We start from the raw sequence: 12,455 nt of genomic DNA on the forward strand, positions 1-12,455 counted from the left end.
TCCAGAAACATAGAATTTATCTAACCAACAAAGCTTTCTTGAACATGACATCTATCTTAGGTGACCTTCGACGGAGCTAACTTAACTCATTGTTGTCGCCTCCTTGTCAGAACCTCTCAATAAAACTATTCAAGAGAACTGAAAATGGATTTTCAAAGCTGAACTGCACAATTTTTTTTTTGTTGCCTTGTTATCACTTTTGCAGGATCATAGCTTTTCTGATCTTACTTTCGGTATACGTTTAGGAATGTATTTTGAGAAAAAATGTTTTCCTCTGTTCAGAAATGCTCTGAAGAGTTCATGAACAAAACAAATGCTGCAGGGGCATTTTCAAAAGAGAATTGGGATTGGGAGTCTACGTGGAGCCTATGTGGATCCGACGTGGCTATTTTTTATATTTTTTTTTGTGTTGCGGAGTCCAAGTCAGACTTCCATCCATATAAGGGAAAATTTATCAAGTATTCTAACGGAGAGGACAAATTTGATCTCAAACTTTGACGGAGAAGGCAAATTTAATCCCAAACTTTGACGGAGGATAAATTTAAACTATAAGCCATACTTGGAGGTAAATTTTGACCCTTTTCCCATTTGTATGATCAGCCTTGTTATCTCGATAGTTCCTCTTGATCTCTGCTGGAATATCCTCCAGTTCCTTTCTTGCCACACATGATAGACACAACTTCTTGCCAATGCCATTCTATATATTTCTGCATAGTCAGTTCTTCCTATAACATTACCAGTTGCCCATTGCACCTCCTGTTGCCAAGCCATTGACCCCCTCTGTGACCCTTGCCACTGTAAGATCTTTTCCCAAGCAGCTGCAGAGAAAGGGCATCCAAACAGCAAGGGATCTACGTCTTCATCCATTCTTTCACAGAGGGGACATTTAACCTCATTAACAATGCCCCATTTTGCTAGCCTGGTTCTTGTAAGGAGTCTCCTGGATATTGCCACATACAAAATAAATATCCACTTAGGTGCTCCTTCATTGTTGCATACTAGTTTCCTCCAATCCACCTTAGGCATCACAACTCTCAACTTGCTATACATACCTTTGATTGAGAAGCACCTGAGCCTAAAAACATCTTCTGCATCATAACCTGCTTGTTCAAAGTATTTTTGTGCTTCAAAAATCCTCTGAATTATCCAAGATACCTGGTTACAGTTGGCACCCCATGCACTCCATCCTTCACATAATACGTGTGCCCCCAAATCACCCATAGCTTATCTTTCTTCTTGCTCAATGTCCATAATAGTTTGCATATAGCAGCCTTGTTCCACATGTTAATGTCCAACATATTCAATCCCGCAGTAACTCCAGCACTGCACAATTTATCCCAAGCAATCAATGCTTTCTTTGAAGTATCGTCTGTCCAGTCCATAGAAAGGTTCTACATGTGGACTCAAAATCATCTGGACCACCTACTTTGGTAAGACATTCTTGATGTTTATTTATGGAAATTCATTTGGGGGCATTTTTGTTCCTGTAATCTTGTTCATTAGAACATTCTGTAATGTGTGTTAAATGAGTTCTACATGATTTCCAACTGCTTCAGAAGCAATCAACAATATTATTCTGGCAGGGGGCATGTATGCAAGTTAAGTATTGCACCTTCTAACGGAGTCATATTTATCGATGGCAATGGCTTCAACATCCTGTGATACTTAGACCAGTGAAAGTTGAGAAAGAAAACGTGAGATGGGGCTGAAATGTGGGTGAGATTTGCTGGGTAAGTTCTAATTAAATGGGGGAGATTTGCTTAATTGAATAGCTTATTTGCTGGATATGTTTTTAATTAAATGGGTCATGGTCCAACATAGAAAATAAAGAAACCATTTAAAGAACTATGGGATGCCAAGTCAGATTTCCGGTGTCTGAAAATGGCTACATCGGTTGGTATTATATTTTGAGAAACTAAGGATTAGTTGAGTAATTTTATTTTCATAAACTAAAGAAAAGTGTCGTTCGTTGAAAATAAAGTGATTTCTTTAACTAGATGACCTTTTGAGGAATCAACTCATGAATTTATTTATTAATATATAATAATAACAAAATCACTTAACTATTCATTTGTTTCAAACACATCTGAGACATGCCTAAACCCATCGGAAAACCACTATATAAGTATATATTAATGGACAAAAGGTCAGGCTTGCCCTGAATTATGAGAAATGAAACAGGTTTGCCCACCATTAATAATTGGAGTCAAATATGCCCTCGCTATTACTAAATAGGTTAAATTTGTCCTCTTTTTCAAATGACGAAAACTTAGCACTCGGCGTCGATGATGCCCCGTGGCCCGTAATAAAGGATAACTTTTTTTTTTTTTTTTAAAAGAAAGGTAAATTTGAACCTTTCACATAGGAACATATTTAAACCTTTCTCATAGTTCATGGGTTAAATTTGAACCTTTCGCATAGTTTAGGAACAAATTTATATTGTTCTCATAATTTAAGAGCAAATTTGACTTTCCCCCAATTTTGAGTTTCAAAATCTTTTTTGTTCCTCATTTCTCACTTCTCGCCTCTACCCTCTACCACCAATCATCTTTTCTTCCTCCCTTCCTCCTTGTCTCTTCCCACTACCATCTTCTCTTCCATTTTCCTTTCTCTTTATATCACCCCGCAACCCCACACACCTCCACTACTAAGAGAGAATGCGCTAAACGACTTGAATGTGTAACATTAAGTACTATTTTAATACAATTATATAGCCGCATAGGGTCAAAAGAGGAAGAAGGAAGAAAATGTAATTGGCGGGATAGATAGTGACTGCAAGAGAAAAAAGAGGGATAAAAAAAAGTTAGAACTTAAAATTAGTGAGAAGATTCAAGTTTACCTTTTGTTTTAAAAAATTAATTCTTAATTGCGGGACACGTGGCATTCGGGTGCTAAGCTTCTGTCGTTTGAAAATACGGGCAAATTTAGCTTATAGTAACGGCGAAGATATATTTAATCCCAACCACAAATAAAGGACAAATTTATTTCATGCCGTATAGACCATAATTCAGAGACAAATTTGACTCTTTACCCTATATCAAAAGACCCACTTAAAGGAGGTGGTGGATTAAATGTAGTACTACTTTGTTAGGTGTTTTGGGTTGGTACTGCTGGTAGCGTTATTAAATGTGTATTAGGTGAACAATTGTATTGTTATTACTTCTTGAGTTTTGGTTGTAGCGCAAATTAAATTCTGAAAGTTTTTGCGTTGTTTATTTGTCAAGTATTAATAGGGGGTGTCGAATAAATGAGTTAACTGAAATTATGCGATAAAATGGAGGTGATAAATATTAATCAAAATTACTTGCTTTGAAAGTCTAATGGTGAAATGGGGCAAAAATGGGTTGGGTCGTAACTTGATCAGCTTTTTTGATGTCTATTTTTTAGAAAACATTTTCGGAAAATATTTTCTTTTTCTAGAAATACATTTTTGAGGAAAACTTTTTTCGTGGTAAATATGTTTTGACAAACTTTTTTCCTGAAAAATATTTCCCTTCATATCAAACACACTACAAACTTATAAGATACATGATACAAGAAAAGTGTATACATAAAAAATAAAACTAAAGTAAACTCAAGCAATAAATCCAAATTTTGTAAATCTTAAAAAAGCAAAATAATTCCAGTTAATATTGAAAATGTTTTGGCATTACTTTAAATGGTAATCCACGTTAGATTGGCTAAATCACCCAATATAAAATTATCTTGAGCTCAACATAAAAACTTTTGGTAAGGCCGGAGTTCAATCACCTTTTAGGCTAAATTTGGCACCCCTATGCAGTAACATCAGCTTAAATGCATCCAATTCTATCCAGCAACTTCACATTAACTAAATCTTGATAAAGTTACAGCACACCCTATACATAACAACGCGTTAACCATCAGAACTTGCGGCTTACTCCGTTGGTCCCGCATTGGTTGTTTATATTATTATAAATATCTGCTTCAAAATACGCATTCATTTATAAAATTAAGATAGAATTAATTAAATTTTTCTTACTCCATCTTTAATATTAATTTTTTTTAAATAATCAATATTAATTAGAGTGCAATTAATTGGAAAGATAAGTGTAATATAGTAAAAGAAACTTTTATTTATGAGTTCTTAAAAACCATATAAAAAAAAAGTGAATAAGTAATTTGAGACGGGAAGTAATATACAAGAGATTTAAGGATGTCATATTTTATCTGCACAAGAATCAACGAACATATTCGATATCTTTTACAATATTTTCTATGGTCATGGATGCCATATTTTATCTGCACAATATTGCACACAAACCAAAGACAGATCCAATGTCTTTTAAATACTCTTTCCCCGTTCGGTTTTACTTGTTCATAATGACATTGAAAAAAAAACAAGTACGTTAATTTGTACTATATAATTCAATAATTCAATGAACTTAAAAAATGAGTAATTTGTATATAATTCAATAAACTTGAAAAATGAATAATTAATATTAAAAATAAAATAAAAAAGAAGAAGTTGTTTTTCAAAATATGTAAAAGGGAATAAGTAGATTTTAAAATTTATTTTTAACATAGTGAATAAATAAAAATAAATGGAGAGAGTATTTTTTATAGTTATGGATGTCTTATTTTAGTTGCTTAGGGTTTATTTAACCTATTCACTCAAAAAAAATTCTACGAATATCGCCACTTGAAATTTTTTGAAGGTGTTATTGGAGCGTGATGTTCACGTAACATGTCATATTCTACCAGGACATATTGTAATATGAATTCATGGTAATTTAGAAAATTCTATTTATAAAAAAAGAAAACTCTATAAACACAATAAATTAAATATGAAACTCGCAAAACCATGATAATTTAGAAAAGTTTAACTTATTCACTATATAAGTTAAGTACTCTCTAAATTGGTCAATCTTCAAATAAATTGGGACAAAAAAAAGTATTCTTTTAGAAACGGACTAAGGAAAGTAAGACAAACATTTTGAAACTACACGGTAATTTGCTACACTAACAAATTAAATTAATTGATTATACCATCGCGTGCATATCCTTAATATATGGGTGGATGTCTGATTGGGTATTTTGTAGTTTTGGGGTTGTTGACTTCATACCTTAGTACCAAATTCCGATGGCCAGCCAAACAGAGAAGAAGCCAGAATCTGTCTGTGACTTCACTCTAAAGGTTAGCTCCTAATTAATAATCTGCTCAATCTTTTATCATACAATTGAGTAAACAATGTTTTTTTGCCTCTGAAAATATCAATTCTAGTTCATTGCTGCCCAAATATAAATTGCCAAAAGTTGTTTAAGAAATTAAAAGTAAGCAAAGCTATTCAGTAGTCATCTGGGTTAAGGAATTTCCAGTCTGTTTGGCTGCATATGTAAAGGCTGTTAGGTTTGCGGATTAAATTATCCCGGGATTATAGTCTTGGGATTGTAATCCTTGGACCAATTTATCTCAAGTTTAATGGGGTAAGGTGGGATATCCAGGATCAAGTTTGAGATTAAATTTATATTGTGTTTGGTTGACGCTATAAATTCATTCTAGGATAAAGTTATATACTGTCAACCAAATACAATATAAATTTAATCCCAAGCTTGGGATATCCCACATTATTCCGCGTACCAAATGACCCCTAAATGTTTTATAATCAGAGCTTTGAGGGAAAGAGTATATAGAAGTATGAGATATACCTTATGTTGAGTAGAACCATTTTCTTTTTCCAATTTGTGTGCATCTCATCTATTTCATGGCTTACCTCCTAACTATTAAGAGCGGGGTTTACCCAGAGTGCAGCCGAAGGGTAGCGGCTATGGGTTCCCTTAAAAGAAAAATTAGATTCTTGTTGCAACTAAACAACTAATTGTTCTAGAAAAGCTGTAGAAGTAACATATGGAACATCCCACACTAACTTCACCAGCATAGGTACATGATAACTATGCCTGCCATGGTTTAAGCAAATGGAAAGAAATCACATAGTATTTTTTGTTTCTGCTGAGATTTGAATCCTTGATCTTCTATGGTTTTCACTTACTTCATTGGCTACCACACCATATCCTTGGTGCTAGTATAACTATGCTCCTTGGTGGCATTTCAGACTCAAAGGTGATGGGATAATCGCACATTGAGTTTGGAAGAACTGAACTAGAGCCTTTTGAGGTGAAAATTTCTTGTAAGGTAATTACATCTTATGTTTGACACCAATAGACATTCCTTCACAAGACTCCATCTTTATCAAGACATAATCGACTATATTAACCCTTTGTCCATGTACATAAGGAGGCACATGTTCCTCTTCGTCAAGTTGTGTGTACTAACTATGCTAACTAGGACTGTGTAACTATTGGACTAACAGTGCAAGGACCCGAACAATGGTCATTTTAAATGCTAACTAGGATAAGGTATATAGAGGAAATTAAGTTCTTTGTCTTTCATAAATGTAACAGCTTTGTGAAAGATCTTGAAACTATCATTAGATAACAAATGGAGTAGAGCTAAACTTTCGAAAACGTACAGTAATGAAAGGCAAATTGAGATTGTGATCGATGACAATAACAGAGCTCTGGCGAGGTTGATTAGAAAAGGACCCAAGAGGAAAGAGAAAGCTTTATAGAGTGAAAGTTTTTAGGTTAAAGAGATAGGAAACCATTATATTTTGGATGAAAAAGATAAGTGAACAGAGATAAATAACAGGTACTGCCAGGATCTTGCTAGGATCAACAGCGTCATTTAACAGTTCGGGGGGTGGGTGTGTGGGGGGTGGGGGTGGGGGTGGGGGTGGGGGGGGGAGAGTATCTTGAGCCAGTACGTAGCTGGTCCGTAGTGGTTCCCCACATGGTTAGATATTTCTACTAATTTTTCTGCCTTATTTGCATTTTCTAATTTTTATTAATTTATTCATGGAGCTTTTGCCCCCTGCCTCAGGGCTATAGTTCTTCCCCATGCTTAAATAGCCCCTTTCTTCCGTATAAACGCTAAGAAAACTCATAGTAATAAAAATATTTATGACTTGGTTGAGTTTGCTAACGATGCTATACCAAAAATAAATAAATGCAGGTGACCACAATGAATGCTTCATTTACTTGTACCTTTTTCCCTTTTCTGAGCATACTGTCTCCTTTGCTCACAGGACGCGAAGGGAAATGATGTAGATTTTAGTACTTACAAAGGAAAGGTCTTACTTATCGTGAATGTTGCGTCCAAATGGTAACATCATCAATTCCCGCCCATCATTTTTATTAGTTGTATGTGTGTGGTTTCTTTTTGTAATAGCTCATGTACCAGTTGAATTCCAGGTAAAGAAACAACCTTTGTCGAGATGAAAATCATAACTCCAAGAACCTGTTTTCTTCTCTTTTATACATTTTACACATTCTGTGATTCATATAATATTTCTCTTTATTGAGCTCTTCAACCATTATGTGTCTTGTAAAAAAGAAATTCAACTGTTATCTGTTTTGTTGTCCACAGTGGGTTGACTAACTCAAACTATACGGAACTCAACCAAATATATGAGAAGTACAAAGATCAAGGTATGTGTCTTTTGTCAAGTTACCCTTTTACTCTTGCTGGTTGTTTCACAACTGACTGACATCTCTCTATTCCTGGAACAATTCCTCCTAAATGGAGGACGAATTCTGCCAATAAAGAAGTAAAAGGGTAGTATTTGAAAAGAATGAAACATTTGACTGTAGACAATAAAATTCGCGTCGAGAAAATAATAATCAAGACAGGAAAATATCGCAACAATCATGGTATTTGATTTCAGAATATGAGTGTTACAATCTCTATGACTCCTCTGATTCATCTTTTCAACAATAAATTCAAGGGCTTTTGAGCTTGATCTTGAACTTGATGGATTTGATTTTGACTTGGATTTGAATTCAAGGGCTTTTGAGCTTGGTCTTGAATCTTCGTCTGGATCTTGATCTCTAGAACTTCTAGAGAAATACTTGAATGCTTGAATGCTTTCAGCTTGTAGAGAAATCTGCAGCGTTGATCCTGGCTTCTCTCTGCTTCTTGTTAGAATTTGTCCTTTTTCGAATTATGAGACCCCTATTTATAGTTGTAGGATGGAGGAGTTGTGATAAGGACAGAACTTCTTTTCGACCAATTAAATTAGAATGACGACATGCCGTTATTTGATTGGTCGGAACATGTCACTTGTACACATGGCGCATCTTCATTGGCTTTTGATTTGACTAGGCATGCTGCATCATTTTGACACGTGGCATGACCCTATAGGCTCCTTTATTTGACTTAGTGTACCACGTCATTTGACATGTGGCAGCAATTTGGGCCTCTTGAATAAGATGACATCTTGGGTTTAGTAAAGTGGGCTCATCATTTATAGCCCAAATTAATGGACTAGCCCAACGACATTGGATCATTAATCAAGTCTATATTTATTGGACTTAAATGATTAACTCAATTATATAGCCCATAATATTTATTTGGACTAATATAATCCCAATTTTTTTGTGGATTTAAATTTAATAAAATATCATTGTCTACGTTGACATCTTCAGTTGAAGTTTGCATCTAAGATTATTTGAATCACATTATTATGGTTTGAGCATCATTCCATTTAGATTTTGAAACTTTAGTTTTTTTTTTTTTTTTTTTTTTAAATTTTTTTAACTTAGGCCTGGAAATATTGGCATTTCCTTGCAATCAATTTGGTGCGCAAGAACCAGGGAGCAATGATGAGATCGTAGATTTTGCTTGTACTCGTTTCAAGTCAGAATTCCCTATCTTTGACAAGGTAATGAAAGAGCAAGGAGTCGTCCTGATAGATGTTATTTTTAACTACTAATTTGTTATTTTCTTGCATTATCAAAACTTGGTGATTTGCTTGGTATTGGGTCCCATCTTTTAAATACATCGTCTCTCCCCAGCGTATATGTGTGAGTAAATTGTTTAATCCTTTAGTAGAGTATTTTATAAATGATAGAAAAGTTGCATTCTTAAGGATATCTCTGCGTTCAGAAATTACCTCTTCCGTTAGAGTTCATGGTTGTGGAATTATGATTTACTATTTCAATCAGGTATCTTTTTATTCACAACTGTGTATCTTTCTTGAACTAGATTGAAGTGAATGGTGAAAACGAATCTCCTCTATATAAGTTCTTGAAAGCAGGCAAGTGGGGAATACTTGGGGGTGATATTCAGTGGAATTTTGCTAAGTTCCTGGTTGATAAGAATGGGCAGTCTGCTCATCGCTATTATCCTACCACATCTCCTCTGACAATTGAGGTAATGGTTTTGTGCTAATCTTTCCTCCAGCTGCTTGAAATGCTCGATGCAATTTTCTTATAAGATTGTGTATAAAATAATATGTGTAGAGATTCTTATATGGCTTTGTGCTCTTATTGTAGAGGGATGTAAAAGTGTTGCTGGGAATCGCATAGTTGCCACGGTTGAGCCTTCAACGATGTGGATCGATATTGGACTTATTAATGCTGGCTTGGTTTTATTTTAGGACTTTGTCTCTTATTTTCATTTGGTTATCTGGAGTGAGGAACATCATGGAAGAGACCCTCTTATCACATAGAAGGTCAATAATGAAACATTGCGGAACGAAAATTGTTTGCTCTTTTGGAGAAATCTTAAGCTGATTTATTGTTTATCAATTCCTACATGTTATTCTGTCTCTTGGTAGTTACCAATCTGCTGGACATGTTGCTGAAAATCTTATGTTGGGACTCTCCAAAAATGTTGCTTCACCCGTGTTGGATCCTCCAAATTAACATGCACTACTTTTAGAGGATCCGATCACCCATGTAACATTTTGGAAGAGTCCGAGCAACATAGGCTGAAACTGATATCCAGGCATTTGGTATTATTCGTCTTAGTTTTTTGTTTGTGTTCCCATTTGATTTTTTTTTTTTTTGATGTTCTTATTATTACATAGTCTAGTTGTTGAAGTTCGGTAGGGGCATCATTGTTCCTTTTAAAGAAAAAGCTTGTTGCCTGCTAACACTACAATGTTTTCCACTGGAAAGTTCATTCTGTAAAATAGAAGATATCACTATAATTTTTGATAGAATTTTTCTACATGATTTATGATATGAGAATTTGCGAATTGGGAGCATTTTAATATGACATAAGTCTCTTTTTGAAAAATATTTAAATATAATGCTTACGTGTTGATTAAACTAATAATTGATGATTAAGAGTTCAGATACTTGTTGAGGAAAATGACTTCTGCCAAAAAATAAGTATAGTCATTTTGTTTTTTTGACAAAAAAAATATTTTTTAGCAACCAAACACAGAAAATAACTTTTTTTAAAAATATATTTTAGCAACTAAACACATAAAATAACTTATTTTGTAAAAAAATATTTTCCTTCCTACCAAAAACACATTTTGATATATTTCTCGTTATGTTGACACAAAATCTGAGAAACACACTTTGACTTCTATTTTCTTTTCACACATCCATTGATCGTTCATCCTCTCCTGTTCATCTACGTGACGATGAACCGTACGTTTCAAGACAGCAAGGCGCAATTACTCCACAAAACTATCTAGCCGTGGTGTTTACTGGTGTTCACAGTGAGTTGATTAGAAGGATTTTGCATCGTCGTCTGGTTCGCTTTGATGACTCTCTGGATGATGATCCTGAGGATGACATGGATGATCCAACGGAGAATGAGGAGGATGACATTGGTTGATCCAACAGAGAATGAGGAGGATGACATGGAAGATCAAACGGAGAATGAGAAGGATAACATGGATGATCAAGCGGAGAATGAGGAGGATGCTGTATTATTGGGGTATTTTAAAACAAGAACTAACCATGTTGCTGTGTCTAAAGACGGAGTAAGTAATCCCATGGAAACTGAATTTTTGATAGAGAACCTGCAGATGTTTGTGCCATAGGTCAATCGGAATTTGAGCATGAAGAGACTATTGGGACACTTCAGTGCGAACATGAATATCATACCGACTGCATCAAACAGTGGTTGTTGAGGAAGAAAGATTGTCCCATGTGTAGAGCTTCAGTTTTGCCCTTCACATCATATTGAAAATCATGTCATATAATAGTAGCTACAGATTATTTTACTGTCATTCTTTTGTATTAATCTGAATTTTTTTTTCTTCTAATTTTTCAAGACCGATACTCTGTGTATTTTTTAATCTCATCTCATTAAATTTAGCAAGACAAGTTGCTTTTAAGTTGCGGATGTTATGCACTGTACGTCTTTGATACATACAAGAACAATTTTTTCCTGTCCTAAATATTGTTAAGAGACGAGCGGTTATATGTGGCAATAATCTGTCTTTTCCACAACTGTAGTAATGTCATTATACTGATACTTAGATTTCTTCTAATGTTAGTAGCCTCAGGCAGTAGTTTTGCAACGAATAAAACAATTGAGCCACAAACTAATGCAAACATAAAGAATGCACCTGCTAAAATTTGCAGCTTTAGTCCAATTAATCAAATAAAAAGTGATATAAGAAAGCTAAGCAAGAGAATAGGTTTTATCCGCTTATAGATATCCTGCGAAACAAGAAACTAAAAGCCAGGTAACAATCCAGGAACTACACTATGAAGCTCATAAAGTTACAATAGTTCGTTGCTTTACAATAAGTGAATGAGCTAATCTTTCGGGTTGAATTCATAAGTCCAGAAGTCTAGACTTGGACATCTGCTGAATGGTTTCGATGCAGTCCTTGACGAAAACAAAGCAAAAAAAAAAAAAAATCAACTGATGGCAAAAGTAACAGAACGACACTCTTTATATATCCAAATGGTTGAGTAGTTACTTTGATCTCATCAGCTTCTTGTGAAGTATCAGAGTAGAGTATTTTAATAATATATATATATATATATATTTTTTTTTAATCACCAACCAAACGGTAGAAAACATTTTCCAGTTGCAATCCCTGTTGACTCTTTCTCTAGTAATGCTAATAGTCCTCTTTCATGCCCCTTTCCTATGAATAGACAAATACGTACAATCCATGTGTATGAGTGTCTTGGCTGCGGAAAGGGGTTGTTTCGGACTTATGAGTGTCTTGGTTGCGGAAAGGGGTCGTTTTGGACTTCCTCTGAGTCATGACTAGCTTGGAAAATGCATAAATTTCCAACTGCAAAAAGTATCATGTCCTTTCATTAGTACTCATCAATGGTTCAGCATATTGTATGTTATTTGCTTTTCTTGGATACACGCTAATTCCGAAAATATTTATGCTTGTTATATTCCTCTGAATTGCAAATCTATTAGTACATTCACAGGTGCAGACAATGCGGTCATTAGAGTTATATTGTATAGTAGGGCGGTTTTCCACAATATTTGCAAAAGTGTGCGCCCATCATTCTGATTTTCTAATATTTAACAGTTAAGGCTACAGATATCTGTTGATACTCGGACCTCTCTAAAGTCCCAGTACGTACATGTTGAAAGTAATTTTTCATACAAGAATTGGTACATGGCTTGTGCCTCTATGGTGCATCCACTATAAAATTAA

General features: G+C 34.7%; 2 protein-coding genes across 2 annotated transcripts; one reads left to right on the forward strand and one right to left on the reverse strand.

Moving 5' to 3' along the window:
• Window positions 1-546: 546 nt before the first annotated feature.
• On the reverse strand, window positions 547-1,382 carry LOC132039408 (uncharacterized). Its single transcript, XM_059429894.1, has 2 exons — window positions 1,218-1,382; window positions 547-1,137 (listed from the first exon to the last, which is right to left on the reverse strand). The coding sequence occupies exons 1-2, from the start codon at window positions 1,380-1,382 to the stop codon at window positions 547-549; spliced, it is 756 nt and encodes a 251-aa protein (XP_059285877.1).
• A 3,620-nt stretch (window positions 1,383-5,002) lies between these two features.
• On the forward strand, window positions 5,003-9,606 carry LOC132040323 (probable glutathione peroxidase 8). The gene is made up of 6 exons (XM_059430963.1): window positions 5,003-5,155; window positions 7,104-7,180; window positions 7,445-7,506; window positions 8,620-8,738; window positions 9,062-9,229; window positions 9,352-9,606. Exons 1-6 carry the CDS (start codon window positions 5,102-5,104, stop codon window positions 9,382-9,384), a joined length of 513 nt encoding a protein of 170 aa, XP_059286946.1. The 5' UTR covers window positions 5,003-5,101; the 3' UTR covers window positions 9,385-9,606.
• Window positions 9,607-12,455: the final 2,849 nt, after the last annotated feature.

This window comes from Lycium ferocissimum, chromosome 12 (assembly GCF_029784015.1).
Source record: "Lycium ferocissimum isolate CSIRO_LF1 chromosome 12, AGI_CSIRO_Lferr_CH_V1, whole genome shotgun sequence".
Lineage (NCBI taxonomy): Eukaryota > Viridiplantae > Streptophyta > Magnoliopsida > Solanales > Solanaceae > Lycium > Lycium ferocissimum.

What these genes read in the sequence shown, in the direction of transcription:
- LOC132040323 (XM_059430963.1), top strand. Translation starts at nt 5,102, where the DNA reads ATGGCCAGCCAAACAGAGAAGAAGCCAGAATCTGTCTGTGACTTCACT. An exon ending in TCTGTGACTTCACTCTAAAG is followed by an intron (nt 5,156 to 7,103) that starts GTTAGCTCCTAA and finishes CTTTGCTCACAG; the next exon opens with GACGCGAAGGGAAATGATGT. An exon ending in CATCTCCTCTGACAATTGAG is followed by an intron (nt 9,230 to 9,351) that starts GTAATGGTTTTG and finishes CTCTTATTGTAG; the next exon opens with AGGGATGTAAAAGTGTTGCT.
- LOC132039408 (XM_059429894.1), bottom strand. Translation starts at nt 1,382, where the DNA reads ATGGACTGGACAGACGATACTTCAAAGAAAGCATTGATTGCTTGGGAT. An exon ending in AGAAGAAAGATAAGCTATGG is followed by an intron (nt 1,138 to 1,217) that starts GTGATTTGGGGG and finishes TGGATAATTCAG; the next exon opens with AGGATTTTTGAAGCACAAAA.